The 18692-nt window shown below is 46.0% G+C and overlaps 1 protein-coding gene across 2 annotated transcripts in view; it reads right to left on the bottom strand.

Moving 5' to 3' along the window:
* Window positions 1–231: 231 nt before the first annotated feature.
* QRICH2 (glutamine rich 2) overlaps window positions 232–18692 on the bottom strand; it is a 39285-nt gene continuing 20824 nt past the window's right edge. For both annotated transcript variants that reach the window (XM_033139402.1, XM_033139401.1), the window contains 11 exons: window positions 17909–18157; window positions 16949–17071; window positions 15807–15881; window positions 15299–15463; window positions 13709–13830; window positions 10118–10183; window positions 9637–9738; window positions 8377–8580; window positions 5006–5174; window positions 1046–1133; window positions 232–467 (listed from right to left, as the gene is read on the bottom strand). In XM_033139402.1, coding sequence (XP_032995293.1) covers window positions 247–467; window positions 1046–1133; window positions 5006–5174; window positions 8377–8580; window positions 9637–9738; window positions 10118–10183; window positions 13709–13830; window positions 15299–15463; window positions 15807–15881; window positions 16949–17071; window positions 17909–18157 — 1584 coding nt within the window. In that variant the 3' untranslated portion in view covers window positions 232–246. The remainder of the gene's footprint in view (window positions 468–1045; window positions 1134–5005; window positions 5175–8376; window positions 8581–9636; window positions 9739–10117; window positions 10184–13708; window positions 13831–15298; window positions 15464–15806; window positions 15882–16948; window positions 17072–17908; window positions 18158–18692) is intronic.

Genomic DNA, 18692 nt, shown 5'->3' on the forward strand with positions numbered 1-18692 from the left:
GGCATGAAAAGTTGCCTGATTTCAGCAGGAGATTATAGGACATGCAACATTTGGAAACAAAACTGTATGTCCAATGTAGATGCCAATGATAACGGAAATCACATATAACTGTGCCAATGTCATCATTAGCACAAATATTCATGAATGCATAAAAAGGATGTCTTCAGGGGCCCTAGGTATAGTATAAAACCAATATAAGAGCAGAGTTTGTCTCACAGATGCTCCACTTGTATGGACTGTCCTATATTAATCCCAGAGTGAGTATATAAATTGAGGAAACCTCACTATCTTATCTGAGTGGGTCTCATCTTTTCTGGATCCTGACCTGGTTCGGAACTTACCTGACGTGCTGCGCAAAGACACTTTGGCAGTGTGGGGACGAATTGGAAGATTGGCAATGTCACTGAGCGTGGGATGGTGCCTTTGTGACGACGACCGAATGAGCTTGTTTCTCGGTCTTAAAATACCTGGTGGGAGAAGCACAGAGGGTGGAAGGACACTTCAGTATTTCTGCTACATACATACAAATAGTGATGTAGTGATTTAAAGAAGCCAAACAAGAGTCATCCTTTTACATGCATCAGGTCTCTTACAGATGTGCTTATTCAGTAAACCAGGGGCAAGGATCCTGCAATCTGATCTGCCAAGATGTTGCTCGACTGCAACTCCTATCAACCAAAGTCAGCCTGCCAATGGACAGAGGTGATAGAGATGGCAGTCTAGTAACATCTGAAGGGTCACAGGTTCCCCATCTCTGCAGTAAACCATTTGGCAATTGCTGTGCATCTCCCAGCTCTGAGACTGGAGTAAGGGTCAATCAAGAGATGGACTAGAGATCTTCTTTTCTTAATCACCCCTAGCCATAGAAACCGGCAGCAGGGAAACGGTGCTGGATTTGCGTTCTGCAGCCCAAGGCAAATGTTTCACATTGTTCCATGCAAGGTAAAGCCAGCTCTGCATATTAACACTTAATAACCTGAACAGTGTTCATGAAAGGGTTAACAAAATCTACCCAAAGTGTCTGCACATGGACTGTAACACTTACCGTCCTTTCCAGTTATTGATGGGAGCTGCGTGTCCATCCGTCCTTTGTAGATATGACCATCAAGACCCAGTATATCTACCTCTTCATGCTAGGAATCAATGCAAGCACAGAGCAGATTTCAATTTAACCCCAAGGGCAGACATAAAAAATCGATTACAAACCAGTCCTGCAGTTTCACTCCATCAGTCTCAATGGTGGAGCTTGAAAGCTTTCTCACTTTGACAGTAGGGTGGGCCAGGCTGAAACCTAGTGATTCTTGCTTTGCCTTTTAAATTTCCTGATCCAGTGACAGTTTCCCTGCCCATCTCTGCCTCAGTCCTGTTGTCCACTCACACCTGTTTGCATGTTACCTCCAACCTCCAGATTTTGTCGGACTACAACTCCCATCATCCCTAACCACTGGCCATTTTGACTGCAGCTGATGGGAGATGGGAGTCCCAAAACATCTGGAGGGCATACATTGTGGCAGAAGGCAGCCCTACTCTACCAAAGAGTTTACAAAGGTAGAAACGTCATCTCTAGGTTGCAACCTGTTGGTGGTTCCATTGACTGAGAAAGAGTGGGAAATGCTGGAATCCCTGCTCTGCTGTAAACAGATACAGACTGTCAATGATGTAACAACAGGCAAGTTGGATTTTAAGTTGAATTAGTCCCAACCCTTTATCACATTTGGTTTCCATCTACTGGTTTAAAACTCTGACATCAGAAGTAGTCTCCCAGTGCATATATTTGTAAGATTTTAGCCCGAGTGGAAGATAAGCTCTCATCTTCTAGACTGGCAGCTTTCATGTAAATCCAACATGCCACGGTTGTCAACTTAAAAATGCAACAATATAGTATTGTCTTAAAAAACTCAAGAATTAGAAAAGTTAATGAAAGAGTCCAGTTCCAGCCACTGGTGAGGAAATCTATACTTTGCCTCCAGAAAAGGGAGAAGAGCAGGAACTAATGGTCTGTAACCCACAACTGTACTGGGCTCTGTACCATGGTAAGGTCAGACCAAGAGAGCTATATGTTTACATTTTTCTAAGCACAGAGAATAAAAGATGAACAAGCATGTCTTAAATTAAAAGCAGGTCCATCATGCAGGTCTGGATTACAGGCAGGACGACAACAACTGTTTCAGTGTATCTGAAGTAGTGTGCATGCACACGAAAGCTCATACCAAGAACAAACTTAGTTGGTCTCTAAGGTGCTACTGGAAGGAATTTTTTTATTTTGTTTTTACTTCAATATTGTTTATGTGTGGCATTTATATTTCCAACCAGTAGGAGAAGCTTGAGCAATTTTGGGTGGCGGTGGGGGATAATTGAAAGCTGGAGAAGGGAGAATTCTGCTGTTCAATATTTTTACTTTCCAGTTGTTTTAATTTCTTGTGGTTAACTATCTTGAGTGCCATTCACGGGAGAGAGGTGGGATGCATGTTTTATGTCAGGGAAATATGGAAGGTAAGTAAAGGAGTCCAAGGCTGTGGAGACCAAGATAGAGGCTGTACTTTGGATGGTGGGCATCTGATTGGGTATCTGGGGGAGAAGAACATTTGAGATAAAAAAGGAACTAAACAAATACATGGCTTTTTGAGCCCCCACAATCAGGACATGTATCCTGATGCACAAGAAGCCTCCAAACCTTTTAGTCATTGTATTTCTTGTATGAGAGTTGGAATACTGGCCTAGAACTAGCACTGGTTTGAGCTAGTAAGGATGAACAAAACATTTTGCAATCTAAATTAACTTTTTGCTAACAAAAGATAATAAAAAAGAAATCAGGAGAGTGTGGTCAAAAGGAAATTTGTTTTTCAGTTATCTTTATGTTACATAATTCAGAGAGAGATAAGCTGGTGGCAGGTGAAATGTGTATCACAGGAACAATACCAAGCCATTAGTCCTGCCATTAAGAGAAAATTGTAATGTCAGCTAGAAAGGAGCATTTTCTACACACGGTGATCTTGTTCTCATTCTCATTTAGATAATACATTATTCCCTTTTTGCAGGGTCTGAAATAAGCCTAGACGGCAACTTCCTCAAGGTCAACAAGTGTGTCCAGACCAATAATTGTGTTGCCTTCCATTTATTGTTGCCGTTCCAGTGCTCAGCCTTTACACAGCACTCAGAATTGTGGGCTTGGGTTTTATAACATTTGCGTTTCTGAAAGCCACCTTAAATGTGTGTCCCCCACCCACATGCAAGAGCCTTGAAACGGGATCCTAAAATTGACAGCAGCTAGGATTTTGCTAGCACAAAAGTGGAAACAAGAAGAATTACCGACGAAAGAAGAATGGACAGTGAAATTGACGGAATATGCAGAACTGGATAAAATGACGGGAAGAATCTGGGAACAGCGGGACCAGAAATTCATCAAAGACTGGCTAAAGTTTACGAACTATTTAAAAGACAATTTACAACTGAATACGCTAATAGGATTTCAATAAGTTTTGTAGTTAATGTGTAGAAATATTATTGTAAGTATGGTAGTTAAAGTAAGTAGGAATTTTATGATAATGTAAGCAATGGTTGATTAAAGAAGTATAATATCAAGATATAATTCTGAAAGCCATGTGGAGGGATTGAGGGAAGTCATGGCTTTGTAAGCCAAAGTTGGAAAATGTACGAGAATGTTGGATTTATTTTGTATTGTAGTAGTATAGTGTAAAAAATAATAAAAATCATATATATATATATGAAACGGGATCCTAAAATAGGCCCATTTCAGTTTCTACTAAAATAAATTAGCAGAAGATAGTAGCAAAGAGCCTATGTGAACGAGCGCAAATTTATGAAGGAAAGGAAAGTCTCTAATACTGAAAGAAGGGCTAGACCATAGTCAGGAAAAAGAAAGTATGTGGTTTCTCTTAAGACCAAGAGCAGTAAAATTTGTTCATCTTCAATTTCCCATATGAACCTGCCTGACTATTAAGTTCAGTAGGGAAGGTCATATAAGGCCACCCTCCACCATGTTAAAAAGGACAAAGGAATGGGGCTGTGGGGCCCTTTCCACTGGCAACCACAGTCATGTCTGCTGCTGACAGCATGCAGGAAGGGAATGCTCCCTCACCCTCTCTTCACACATTCAGACAGTGTGGGAAAGGGCTCTCTCCACAGGCACTGATGCATGCAGGTACTGTGTGTGCAGGTGGCAGAGGGTCAACCTCCTTATTGGCTGAGGCAAAACAGGGTAGGTAGGCAACAAAATGGGAAGTGGAAGCTCCATGTATGTAAAGATGCACCTTGGGGCAAAAGTAAAAGTAATCCCAACTTCAGGTATAGTTTGATCAGCCTGAACTGGCGGTGACATGGAAGAGGTCTCTGGATCTTGGTGGAAAAAACCTCAATGTCAACCCAGGACATGGCAGCTGCGAAGGAGGCAAATTCCTTACTAGGTATTAATAGGGAAGACACTGAAAACAAACCTGCAGATATCACAGGGCCTTCATATCAATCTGGTTGGGATGCTATGTAGAAGTATGGTTGCCACATTCCCAAAAGGATATTGTAGATGTGGAAAAGGTGCAGGAAACCAAGGGGCTGCAGCACTTCGCTTGTGACAAAAGAAAGGACTGAAGCTTTTTTGGGGGGCGGGGAGCAGACCAGGACAAACATGCCTGAGGTTTATAAAATTAAGCATAGTATTGCCAAAACTGATTGGGGGAAGTTTTTCTCTGTGTTATTACTAGTGCTAGGGATCATCCAATGCAAGGTGCAGTAGTGTTTTCTTTTTTAAAAAATCAAAAAAATTGATGAGGTTCAAAGTTACATGTGAAGAAACCAAATGGACAGAGGATGAGCAAATACTCAGTGAAATCCAGACTGTATTTCTCCCTCTTATGTGAAGTTGATCATGCAAAGCAAGTGCACGCCTGTGTATCCCTTGTAGGCTCCAAAACCTACAGGTCAGCTATGAGTCCAGCCTGACTTCCACGCCCCACCTTCCGTCTTTCTCCCCACCCCCAGTTCCCATTACCTTCATCACCGCCAACATGGCGTTTTCCTCCGGTTGGACTGGCGCCATAGACTGTGCAAACTGCTGCAGCCGTCCATAACGCCGGTATGGGTAAGTGAGGGTGTGGCTGCCTCCGCAGTGCCGAGGAACGCTTATGTAGCTGAAGTCTGACATATCAGCAAGCCTGTCGCTGTTAGGAATCAAGGGTCAACAGGTCAAACTGGGAAAACCCAGTATGTAAGGGGCCCGAATGCAAAAGAGCAGGCTCTTGAACCTTGAATGGTTTGTAGAAGGTGGAGTTTCAGCAAGTATAGCTTGTAACACAAGCTGCACCATCTTTTACACAACTGTCAAAGGCACGGGTGCTCTGTCTTCTTGCTCCCCTGGCTCCCCACTACCAGTGAGTCTGAAGCCGAACTGACTACACTAACCTGGTTTCTGGAGGACAACACCCCAAACCATACATAGGTACCTGGGGGATCGTGACAAAATCTGTATACTTGTCTAACTGCTAGTGCTGTCTTTGCTTCTCTATGCTGCACCAATTCTTTAATAGACCAGCTGTCTCAACACATAGCCACAACTCCTCCTGCCTTATTCTTTATTTTCTAACTTCACTACAGTGGCCAGGTGAAAAGGGGGACCAGGGTGGACTACCACATCTTAAACTGTGCAGAAGACAAGAATCTCAGCCAGTAAGCCTTGCATGTGGAAATCCCGTCTTCTAAGCAGCTCATAAAAGTACAGCACCCACCCACCCTGTCCACCTACCCAACTAGGGATCCCACCCATCAGCCACCTTCACGGCTTACTAGCTAGACCAGTGATAACCAACAGGATGCTGTTGGACTGCAGCTCCATTAAAGACCATTGGCCATGTTGGCTGGGGCTGAAGAGAGTTGGGAGTCCAGCTTTTTCTGGAGGCTACCCTTGAGCTAGACCAAGCAGGACTTTCCTTTTGGATGCTATAGCTGGGGAGAAGGTGGTCAAGAGGGGAACAGGAAATGAGCAAGGTGAAAGGTCTGTGGCACCACCTTCTGTTGTGGCTGCAGAGAGGTTAAAAGGAACAGGGAAGGTCTTCTTTCCAGGTGCAATAGTAATTTGGTTTCAGTGCCGAATGTTAAAAAAATACTAGGTTGCAATCCTATACTTGCTTACTTCACAGCAAGCCCCATTGAACTCAATGGGGCTTGCTTTGAGTGTACATGTGTAATATGGCATGGTAAACCTTGAGTCTCCTTTTGGAGGGAGAAAGGTGGGAACAGACAGGTAAATAAGATAAATATGAGAGAGCAAGCCAAATGCCACTCCCAAGTTGTCTAGGGTCAAGCCCTGCCCAAGGATATTTCGAAATGCTAACTTCAGAAAGCACTTTGTTGAGGGTTTTTTTGGGAGGGGGGGGTTACATTTCTTTGTCGCAATTTAGCACCACTGTCCTTAATTGTCCCACAAAACTCCACTCACAACTACACTGAACATTTTCAGAATGTCAAAACTCAGCATGTCTGATTCATTTCCCAAATAAAGCAGAAAACAATAAGCCGCTCCAGAGAGGTCATGGTGGAAGGTAAAACTGAAATATTAAGTGCATACTCAGTGCACAACAACAACAACCTGCTCCTGGCTTTGTCTCCCTGGCCTGCACTTCATCAAGCAGCAACACACACACACACACACACACACACACCAGAATGAAAAGAGTAGATCTTGTCACAAGTCAGCATGTAGACAAGGAGGGCGCTTCCTAGACAGAAAGTAGAATTTCGGGCAAGGAAGCAATAGATGGAGCAGCAACTAGCAGCAGCAGCAGCAAGCTAACAATGAAGCAGGGAAAAAAATGCAAGCTACATTGCCAGTTTTGACGGGAGGGGTTTCTGAAGTCTTGGTGGAACTTTGCTGTTGGGAACTGGGGTGGCATACCTGACCTGCAGTACAAGGTTAACGTTTGTTTGCATATTACTTCTTTGGTTCTGCATGTACAGGAGTTGGCCTGCAGACATCAGTAAATATATTGTGAAGCTGTAACAGTCAGGTCTGACTTGTTCAACAGACATCTCAAGCTCAGAGTTTGCTTTGGAATTCCAGATTTTATTACCGTGCAGCAGCAGCAAGTCTGACCACTAAATATGTGCATTCTTTCCATTCACAGAACTATATGTATGCTAAGGAGAAGCACCTTAAGGGGTTGCTTCAGGCATGACAAAATTCCTACACCGAAGTCGGTTCTGCATAAGAATCTACATAAATCCTGCATGCCAGTTATCCAGTGCGATAAGACTAAGAGCACGTGAGGAGTTTGTGGCTTCTTACCACACAGAAACTTGTTCCAAAAAGTGGCTTCTGTGTATAGGAATTTTCACACTTTGTGTGAAGCAAAGTGAAGAAGTTCCACATTGGTAAGTGAGAAGGCTCAGCAAATAGTTATGCTCTTCTCGTGGCTGATTTCTTGCAAAGCTGATATTGTTCACACCCTATTTGGAATATCCACCTGGATAAAAGGAATCAACTAGGAGCTCGACCCAGAGATTTAGCTAAGTATTAATGACTGTTTCATAAATCTGACTTTCAGGGATTTCTGAACAGGTGGTGGAGTTCTGTTGTGTCCATGCCTTGAAATCCTTGGGATGGCTGCGTAATGAAGCATTACTTCAAGCCCAGCATCAGCACCTGAAATGATGGGGTAAGTGTCTGGGCCCAGAACCCCCAGAAAACCCACTGGAGCTGACTCTGCTGCCCTCCCCTTTTGTTTTAATGTAGCTTACCCAACTCCATACTCATCAAAGAAGCACTGAGCAAAGTGGCCTGAGCCACCAACATCTTGTATTCCTCCAGACTCGTTCTGCGATAATAAAATGGAGGCGGATGCAGCAACCAGCCAGAGCCGGCTCGCCCGTGATGCAGGGAACAGCGCTTGCCTCAGGTGGCAGAAGTGCAAGAGGCGGCACTCTGCCCTCTCCACCACTTCTGCCACCGAGGATGCAGCATTCCAGCATGCAGCGTTGCGGCTCGTCTTCCCCGCCTCCAGGTGGAGAAGCCAAGCGAGCGGCAACATTTGGGGGAGTGCCCAAGCTCCTGCCAAGTTTGGCAAGAGCCAGGGTGTTCCTGCATTCTGGCTGCTGCTTGGTTTCCCTCTAGGGGAGCAATACTCAGAGGAGCACCCTGGCCTGCACCAGGCTCGGCAAGAACTGGGGCGTGGCGGCAGAAGTGGGGTACGGTGGGTGAGGCCAGGAAGCGGCAATTCCCATTTTGCACAAGGGCATGAAACTCTTGCTGTGGGTGGGGCTTGGAAGTTGATCTGTCCCGGGTGCTTTCAGACTTAGTGCCAGTCCTACTTTGCTTCTCGTTTCTTTGGAGCTATGAACTTCAACTGCTCAAGACCTTTATTTTCCTACCGTCTGCCATACGGGGTTGAGCCAAGACACTGGGCCTGCAGCATCTCCCTGATCATCTGAGCGTTGACCTTCGCTGCTCCACCACTGTAATGGCTCTGCACCTTCTGTATATCCATGAGCATCTTGGAATGGATGCGGCGCAGCTTATTGAGACTCGCACTCTTCTCCAGTGCATCAAAACGAACACCAGGTCCTAGCTTCAGACTAGGGTGGGGTACAATAGGATAGGAAGGGGAAAGGTGGGGTGCAGCAGCACAAGCCAGAGAGCAAGGAGACGGCAAACAGCCACAGAAAGAGAACGGAAAAGAGAAATCATACTGTTAAGCAGGTCTGTGGCTTCCAGCATGCCTTGCTTGCATTTTACACTCCTTTTGTGGGAAAGCAGGAACTAGTGAGAACATTTACATGGAGCTATGCTACCCGGGAGGACCTCACTCAAACTGACAGCTATGAAGAATCTAAAAAGCAAAGGACACATGTTCAACGGGACACATTTTCTGCAGAAGATCCTCTGGGTGTAACAAATGGAGGGGTTGCTGAGGAACACTGCTCCATCCAGTGACACTTCTATCTAAGGCTGTGCTGAGAGATTGCCCAAAGGAAACTTTCAGTCAAATTTTGAGAGGAATGGTTGGAGGAAAGGGAGGGATTCACCCCCACCTACCCCATTACGTCCCTCCCCCCCTTCCACCACCAGTTTCCTAACTATGGCACTGGGGCTCTTTCTTCTAGGCTCCGGTTAACAGATGCCACTGTAATTTTTTGCTACACGGTGACAGAATATTGTTTGCAAGAGAACTGTAGGAAACACACAATGGCGTCCACTAGCTGCCAGGAAAAGCCTCGCCACACCAACAGAGACTAATTCCCTGCCCTGCTCCCCTACCTGCCAATTTGCTGAAACGACTGCCCCCTTCTCGTCACATGCAAATGGGGCAGAGGAAATGGGGGAGCTGGGGCGATGTTGGTCAGAGCTCCCTCTGTCCAACCTGTCAGTGAAAAATCTTGTTTTGCTAGGCAGGAGTATTTGGGCTGCAAGCTATTTTCCTACCACTCCTGCCTTCCCCCAACAGAATGATAGCAATATCACCAAGGCCACAGGCACTTTGCATCTGCTGTCTTCTCAGTTTCATTCTCCCCAGCAGGCCCCCTATTTCCAAATCTGTGCCCCGTCCAATTGCCACCTGACTTGCCTCTTAAAATACACACAAGCTAGGAACCAGAAAACAAAACCCCAGAAGCCCCTTGTCCTCTGTGTACCTGCGGTTCATCTGCCTGATTTGTTCCAATTCATAAACCATGTATGGCCGGAGGGATTGGTGAGGAGGTAAACCTGGCACAGCAGGGAGTGTTGTGATGTGTCTGCCAAGACAATAAGCAAGCAGGTTAAGCAAAGCGAGGGGTGGGAGAACGAAACAGCTACAGGACAAGGAAGTTGTCCCTGGTTCAACTGCTAACATCTGCTTGTCACGGAAGGGCAGGCCATGCATGACCCTGGGCTGGCCGATGGGATGTGTTTTTCCCAAGCTACCAGTCAGAGGCTGTGGCTTGCCCACAATGGCTGAGCAAGGAGGAATCAAATCCAAACCGCCCAGCTTCCAAGTCCTGTACTGCACCTATTTTTAAACCACCACATACCCCTATAAATATTTATTGTTAATTTTCTATCCTTCCTTCCAAAGGAGCCCAGGACAGCAACATACGCACACAAGCACCATAAGAGTTCCACACATGGACTTACGGGCCAGGAACCACCATTTCCAAAGGTCGGTCGCAAGAGATGCAGTGGAAGTGGGCCAGGAGTCTCCTGTTTGGGTAGAAAAAGAGATGCTTAGGCCAAATGAAGGAATTACGGTAACGGGAGTACAGAGCAAGGGGGGGGGGAAGGTGAGACACAGGATATGCAAAAGTTTGCCTTAACGGTCTGTGCAAAGTAGAGTAAAATGATAGTTTGTACACATGTTTTCATGAAGGGGGGAAGATGCCCTGAAGTTGAAAGGTTTGTGGGCTCACAACAGCAGAGGAAGAAGCAACACAAGTTGTGTGTAGGGAGCTCCTTACGTGCTTGGTAAAACCACACACTCACAGATCTCTCCGTGGATGAGGAGGAGATGCAGAAGGCACTTTTCGCACATTGCAGCACAAGCAGGCCAAGCACATTCACTTGCTGCCTTTTTGCCCCGTTCCTATGTAGTTTCTGGCTGCCTGGGTAGCAACGTAAGTGTGGAATTAACTTGGGCATCCTAACACTCAGCAGGTTGGGTGCCTCCTTTTTAAAACTGACCACCTGGAGAGCTGCCAGAGAGCAACAAGAGACCATTCTCGATATTTCAGAACAACACATTTTAAAAATCTAAATGTCAAATTGCATGCAAAAACAACGTCAGCGACCTGCTTTAGAAAACAAGCACCCCCCCTCCTCAAAACTGCACGTCGGTTGCACTTTGTACTGTACTTCTATTCCCTACTCCTCTTTTCCTTCTTCGAGGAAAGCAGATTCCTCTGGTGGAGATTCCTCTGGTGGAGATCAGGTAGCTATGGAGATCCTTCCATCCCAAACATGACACACCTTTACCTAATCCCAACTGACTGACGTTAAGGAAGCAGAGGTGAGCGAGGCTATGAGTCAGGAATTGGCACCACCAGCTACTGCTGGGAAAGAGTACTTGGTGCATGGGGCAGGATTTGAGCAGCTTCAAGCCTCTCTGTTCCTTGAAGATCGCCCTGGAGGAAGAGCTGGAATTAACTGCGCACACACAACTTCGCCTGGGGATACCACGCTTCTTGTCGGAAAGCATTTGCTTGCACCTTATTCCTCCACTCTTTCAAGTACAGTCACTGTTTCGTTCCGTCTAAGGATGTGGAGGGAAGCAACGAGCAAGGCCTGGGAGGCGGCCTGCCTGGCTGTTGGATCCAGCCTCTATCTTCTTACATAACGGGCATACTGTATGGGGGCTGCTCACTGTGCCACCACCCTCCGCCCAGCAGAATGCATTTGTAATTGCCAGTTTCCATTCGCTGAGGCTATTCGCTCTCCCTTTGAGGTGAGTGAGCTGTGCCCCATGTCCCCACGTGTCGCAAGCACCACCACCCTCTGGTGGTAACACGTGGGTGATGCAGCTTGCAGCAGTGAAGGAAAGAGCATCCATTGACAACAACGTGCAGGGATGAGAGCAGGGGGAAGCAACCTTTTTCAGCCATGGGCCAGTCCACCATCCCTCAGACCATGTGGTGGGCTGAACTATATTTTTTTTGGGGGGGGGGAATGAACAAATTCCTATACCCCACAAATAACCCAGAGATGCATTTTAAATAAAAAGACACATTCTACTCATGTAAAAAAAACACTGATTCCTGGACCGTCTGTGGGCCGGATTGAGAAGGCAACTGGGCCGCATCCGGCCCCCCGGGCCTTAGGTTGCCTACCCCTGGATGAGAGAGTGCCAGCTACTGGGCCACTCCTTCCAAAAGACTTCCAAAAAAAAGCAACAAAACTAAAAACACAGCTATGCAGCAGAGTGCGATTGAGATGCCTATAGGCAGGGGAACATCCAAGCTTCGGAGCCCCATCTAGTAGGGATGAACAAAATTATCAGTTTTGGTTTCTCACTTTTCCAGTCTTAAAAGTTCAGTTTACCCCTTTTCCACATTAGGTAAAGGGACCCCTGACAGTTAAGTCCAGTCGCGGAAGACTCTGGGGTTGTGGCGCTCATCTCACTTTAAAGGCTGAGGGAGCCAGCGTTTGTCCCCTTCTGCAGACAGTTTTTCCAGGTCATGTGGCTTGCATGACTAAGCCATTTCTGGCGAAACCAGAGCAGCGCACAGAAACGCCGTTTACCTTCCCACCAGAGCAGTACCTATTTATCTACTTGCACTGCATGCTTTCGAACTGCTAGGTTGGCAGGAGCTGGGACCGAACAATGGGAGCTCACCCCGTCATGGAGATTTGAACCGCTGACCTTTCGATTGGCAAGCCCAAGCGGCACAGTGGTTTAACCCACAGTGCCACTTGTGCCCCAGTTTTTTTCCACATTAGTTTTCCACATTAGTTTGCATTAAAAAGGGGGGAAGGGGGAAATGCCCAGGCAAAAAATTGCCTGCAATTTTGTGTACATTTCTCTGTAGATGTGCATGTTATATGTAATTTTACCTAACACACACATTTCTGCTGGCAATTTTCCATAACACAATGCATTTTTGTACTCTAACATACACAATTTTGTGTGTATTTTTTTTTACTGAAGAAATGCATTGCAAAAACACTCAAGGAGGATGAGCAGACGGTGGTGGCTGAATCATAGAATTGTAGTGTTGGAAGGGACCCTGAGGATCATTTAGCCCAACCCCCTGCAATGCAGGAATATGCCACTGTCCCATAGGGGGATCGAACCTGCAACCTTGGTGTTATCAGCACCATACTCTAACCAACTGAGCTATCAATTCCACCACTCCTTTGACTTGCCTGGGACCAGGGAGAAGAGAGGGTGTAGTCCGGGGAGAGTACAGAGAGTAAGACAGAGAAGCTTGGAGGGCCACACGACCCTAGGCCTACTTTAATCATACTGCAGGAGTAAGCGTGAAAAATGGCTTCCAGTCTTCCAAAGCAGTATTTTTTAACCCCCCCACCTCCAAATCATAACTTCCACTCTTTGAAAGCAGAGGTTTCTAGGCAACCTAATGGCATAGGAGAATAGATAGGCAGATGGGCAAGGTGTACTCCTTCAAGCCAAGAGTGTATTGTTTCACAAACTGCTAACTATGCCTAGGAGCAGCAAACACTTCTTGAAAAGAGCTTGAGCAGAGAGAACTAAGAAAAGCCAAGGATGGTGTAGAGAAAGCATCTTTGGCAAGGCTTTCGGTGTTGGAACAGGGCTCACTGTTCCCAGCATAAGTGTCAAAAACAAATACCCGGAGCCCAAAGAGTACAGTAGAGAAGTAGGACGTATGGACCCCAGCTTGCTGGAGAATAACCATTCTCTTCCAAGTGCTAGGTTAGGGTGCAAGCTACTCCAAAGGCCTTTCTTTCAAGAACTCATACTAGATATACAAAGTGCGCTGAGGTCAGGCCAGGCCAAAGAGCAATAGTCCATCCAACACATTTTATCCTGAAAGGCAGTGTCTCAGCATTCTGCTCCTCTACTTAAGACCCTTCAACCATAAAACCAGCACACGGCTCCAAGGAGCATGTTGTGCATTGGCATGTTGGAGGCTTTCACTTTCACACCACACCACAGACGTGAGACACGTGTGGCAACGTGCATCAGATTTGGCTTGACATCTGCCCGCTCTTATCATACGTCTACCGGAAAATAAGAGCTTCACAACTTCTTACCTCCTGATCCCAGCAGCTTCGTCTCCTATTTCTTGTGGCATCCTCTCCTTCAGCTGTTTCCGGATATCCTTCCAGCGCTCCTCCAGCTGCTGTCGGAAGGGGTCCAGTTCCAAGCGGTCCAGCTGCACAGAAAGGGACAGAACGGTTCTGAAGAGAGCTGCATGTCCAAGGCACTGACGCGGTAGGGTAGAGCTGCAACGCTACTGTCGTGGAAGCGGCACCGCTGGGAAGCTAGCACTGAAGCTCCGCCCCATTGAGTGAGTCGCTGCCATTCAAAGTATCGTTCAGCCCACCTTTCTGGTGCTCAAGGCAGCTTACAGCAGGAAAGTCGTGCGTCCATTTAAACACAAGCTGGAAAAATGGCAGTGTCATTAATCAGTGCCTAAGTGGTAAAGGCCTAGATATGGAGGAAATACCCCGGGGGAGCGTTTCAAAAGGCGAGGTGCAACCACAGAGTAGACCTTGTGATGGGCCGGGGTGGGGGGAGAAACAGAGAGAAGAACAAATTGAAATATTTTGTTCCCCCTTTACTAATTAAATGAAGCAAAGATTTAGCTGAGGGTCATTTAATGCTTTCTCACTGCTGAAATGAGATACTTTGAAAACAATACGAAAGACCATAAAAGCTATATTAAATAAATAATGGCAGGATGGCGATATTAGCATACAATTACATATATTAACTTACACTGTATTGTTTTAGAGAGGGAGCGAGTTAAAACATTTAAGGTACCGTAATTGTATGGTGTGTAAAGAATGGAAATGTTGATCTGTTTTGTATGTTTAAATTAAAAGAAACTTAAAAGGGAAAGAAGGAAAAGGTGCAGGTTCTGAAGGCAGGTTAGCAGAGAAGAGCCTCAGATGACAATTGGTATGAACAGGCAGGTGTCTATAGGAGAAGGCATGCCTTCGGTCTAGGGATGGTCAACTATTTCATTTGGCCCTTCATTTTTAAGTGACCCTGGTCTGATTTGCATTCCTGGACAGCAGATTAGAACACAATTATCCTCCACTTTTTGCACCCTTATTATTTTTGCAATATAGTTCTCAGATAAAAGACAATAATAATACTAAAATGCATTCAAAAATGTGTATTTAAGGACAAAGTTCATACAGAAATATGTATTTTATGTGATCAAACACGTTACACAGGATTATTATTTTTTAAATGCATTAAAAAGATTGATGCATAAATGGGATAGAATGGGAACCACGAGTGAACACATGTAAAACACACATTGGTTGGCAATTAGACTGGCCTATCCATCCCTACTTTAGACACCCTGTTTATAGAGATTTACTGGTAAAAGCTGGCATTTCAAATTGTATCCAGAAACAAACTGGAATCCAGTATTTAGAGGCAGGAATCATGTGTATTCCTACCCTTCAGCCTATGGCTGGCTCACCAGCATAAGCACTTACAGTAAGTGTTGGGAACAGGGCAGAAAGGGATGTGCTTCTGCATGAGTCACTGGGTACTCCCAGCCACATTCCACAGCACTGAACCGCAAACATGGGAAGCTCTGGACGCTTTGGGATGCCCTCATTGGCCTGGTTGTGAATCATGGGCAAGGCAAGAGCCTTGCTTACCTTGGAGTCCATTTCAATCAAGAGTTTGTCAAGCATCTTCTGCCAATCTTGTTCTTGCCCAGCCATCTTGTTCAACAACTCCTGCATCATCTTATGCAGTTGCTCCGTAGTGGCATCGAACTGGCTACGGCTGACCTTTGCAGCAAGGGCAGCCTTATCTGCTTTCTGGAAAAGTAGGGGGAAAGATGGGGGCATATCTTTGGTCGGGTCTGTATTGCAAAGAACACCCCCGCCCTTCCCGTCAGTAGTTCTGAGTGTGAATGTCCAGAGAGCATCTCCCTCCAATCTATAATGATGGCAAGCACCAGAATCCCCGTTCAACTCCAGAAAAAGGATGCAAACTGCCATTGACTCCCTGCAGGTTGGCTGCAAAACTGGGAGCAGAGTCCAGGCCCCCATCTACTTCATGCGCTAGCTCCCTCTGCAAGCAGGGCTTATGCAGGAGCACCTAACCATGGCTTGATGCGCATGGGACAACTGCGATGTGTTATCAAGTACAACTCCTCACCACATCAATTTCCATCTCTAGGCTGTCTTTGTCCGCTTTTACACTTTCTAGTCTCTCCAGGGACTTGAACAACATCTGTAAAGAGCACAAAGCAAAATAATCAAAGGTGGTTACCCCAGAAACTCACATTCCTACTCAGCAGGGCAGAGGAATCTGGTGCCCTTCAGGTGTTTCCAACTTCATCTCACATCAGTCCCAGGCAGCATGGCCTATGGTCAGGGATGATGGGTGTTGTTTGTAGTCCAACATCATCTGGAAGGCCACAGAGTTCTTCATTCCCACTACACTTTTATTTAAAATTATATATATATATATATATATATATATATATATATATATATATATATATATATATATATATATATATTCATTTACTAGCATATGTTCTGCAAGGTCTCATTGCATCCAAATACTGCCAATCACACAACTCTCATTCCAAAGTGAGCCATCTTGTGCTTCTATGAGTGATACTGATAATAGACTGTAGGCTAGTGTATTGACAAAGCATGCTTTAGGTCAACTAGCACAACATTTGGGAATCGATACTGGGGGCAGAGCGGGGGTGGGAGGATGCCCACTTGCCAAGGAGGGCAACAGGGTGATTTGATGGGGCCCCTACCAAAGTTTAGTGAACATCAGGTAGAACTCCTACCCACTTGTAAGAAAAAACAAAGTTGTTTTCAACAGCAGCAAGGAGCCAAGATACTGCACATCTTAGCATCACACCTTTTTTTTTTTTTTTGGACAATCTGGCTGGCAGCTACTTGGTGGCTTATTATACAGCTTGTTCTCCCATGAGGAGTCTTGGTGGCAGGGAACACGATGGCCCCTGGAGAACAGGCTCCCCCCCCCCCCCGCGAATACCAAATGTTGGCACATCTGCTGTAAGAGGTGATTTGCTGGTGCTGATTGATTTGTAGCTACTTGGACCAAATGCCAACAAACCCAGCTGGATATCCAGTACTGCTGCCACAGCTATACTCTCATGGCCTCAGTCACCTGCTTTGTCTCTCGACAGTAAGCAGAGGGAGGAGAGCCAGCTGCTTCCCCCTGGAGGAAGCACCACCAAATCCTTGTGAAGCAAGAACATTGGGAATGTCCCATGTCATTTGTCCCTCTAACCTGGCGTCAAGATCACCTACATTGATCTCCTTCTGCTTCTGGCGATGATCTTCTACAAGAGTGCCTGCGGTGGCGTTCAGCTTCTCACAGTCATCCTGAACTTGCAGGATGGTGCTTTGGATTTGGCTGAGCATCTCTTCATCCTGGTTGCAAAGGCAACAAAGTAATGAAAGCCAACATTGACATGGGTCTCCTTAGTTAAATCCCTCCCCAAGTGTGTTAATTCCCTTTCGTTTTGGTGCAATGCATATTTTATCTACATTGGATCAGAACTACAGCCTGAAGATGACCGTACACCATCAATCAATAACTTTGTACTTAGGAGCAGACACCTGTGGGTTCTGCCTTTGCGTGTGTCTCCTCTTTGGATGGAAACATGTGTTGTGTTCTCACCCCTGGCCCTACTTAACATTGATGTTGCACTGTACTTCCATTCTGCCCCTAGGTGCTGATATTAATGCACTTTCAGCATACAAAGGAAAGCACAAATCCTTGCACTTTGTTACAGAGCACAAAGAACAAAAAGATGCCATATGAGAAAACAGAATCACAAAAAGCCATGCACACAACCATTAACTATGGTAGGGTGGCCTGTTCAATCCTTCTTAATTCCTTGCTTATGTTACCTAGGAAAAGAATATCTCTATCCCCCTTCAGAGGATGGGAGAGGGATTCAGCGATCCCATCTCTAGGGACAGGCAGGATAATAAATGATATGAATATGGGCAGATGCGCACATAATGCCATTTGAGGACAGCAGGTTGAATCATGCATTTGGAGAGCCCTTCTACGATTCCGTAGCTTCTGCTTCCAAGCCTCAGTGTCCCGCAGCTTCCCACCACGTAACTCCTAAAATGAGCCTTCTTCAGGCCTTACCACTAAGTCTCAGATCAGGCCTTAGCATCCACACAGAGCGCCCTGAAGTCCTCCCTCTGCCCTCCTCCTGGAAACTTGAGGTCACATTCTTGCGCCGGCCTTACCTGGCGGTGCTTGGGTTTCTTGGCTAGTTTGCCATCTGCCTGCCTTAACATGAAGTTGTTAATCAAGTCCTGCAGCTGCTCATAGCGCTTGAACAGCTGGCTAACCTTCTCACTGACATCTAAGCTGCAAGCTGCACATGTGCTCTGGGCCGGAGCCACCCCAGGCTCCGGGGTAGGTGGCATGCTCATGGACAGCAGCGTGGACGAGGAAGCCATCATGTTCTCTATGACACCTCTAAGCTTGTCTAACTGTGGGCAAGGGAGAGAAGGAGGAGTCCAGCTTTAGACAAGGGAGTCAGACAACAAAATATTTCTTATCTTCCACAGAACGGGTCGAGTGCGGGTGGCGGCTGCTATATCATGCTGCTCTAATTGGCACACTCCATTGTCTCTCAAGACAGATGGACGCCAACAGCAATTTATTACATTATTTTCAGGCAGAGGCAAGAGGAGCAGGCAGGGTTTGGCAACACAACCATAATGCCAAGAATCCCAGTGGCCACCTAAGAGATAAAGTTTCGAGAACTCATGACTAGGGATGGGGTGGAAGTTTTAGAAAGCAGGGTCTGCTAAACTCTCAAGGGCCAACGTGGACATGATATATACCCCAGCCTACCCGCAAAGTTTCTATTCACTCTGGAAGGGAAGCTCCTCCACATACAGAGCTAATAGCAAGAATTGTGAAAATGATTTTTGTTAGGACTATGGGGGTTTGTAAGAGTTAAACCAGTCTTCTGCACATTCTGCAGTCCAATGAAAATTGGTCCTTGCCCCCTTGCAATTT

The sequence above is a fragment of the Lacerta agilis genome, chromosome 2, assembly GCF_009819535.1.
Source record: "Lacerta agilis isolate rLacAgi1 chromosome 2, rLacAgi1.pri, whole genome shotgun sequence".
NCBI lineage: Eukaryota > Metazoa > Chordata > Lepidosauria > Squamata > Lacertidae > Lacerta > Lacerta agilis.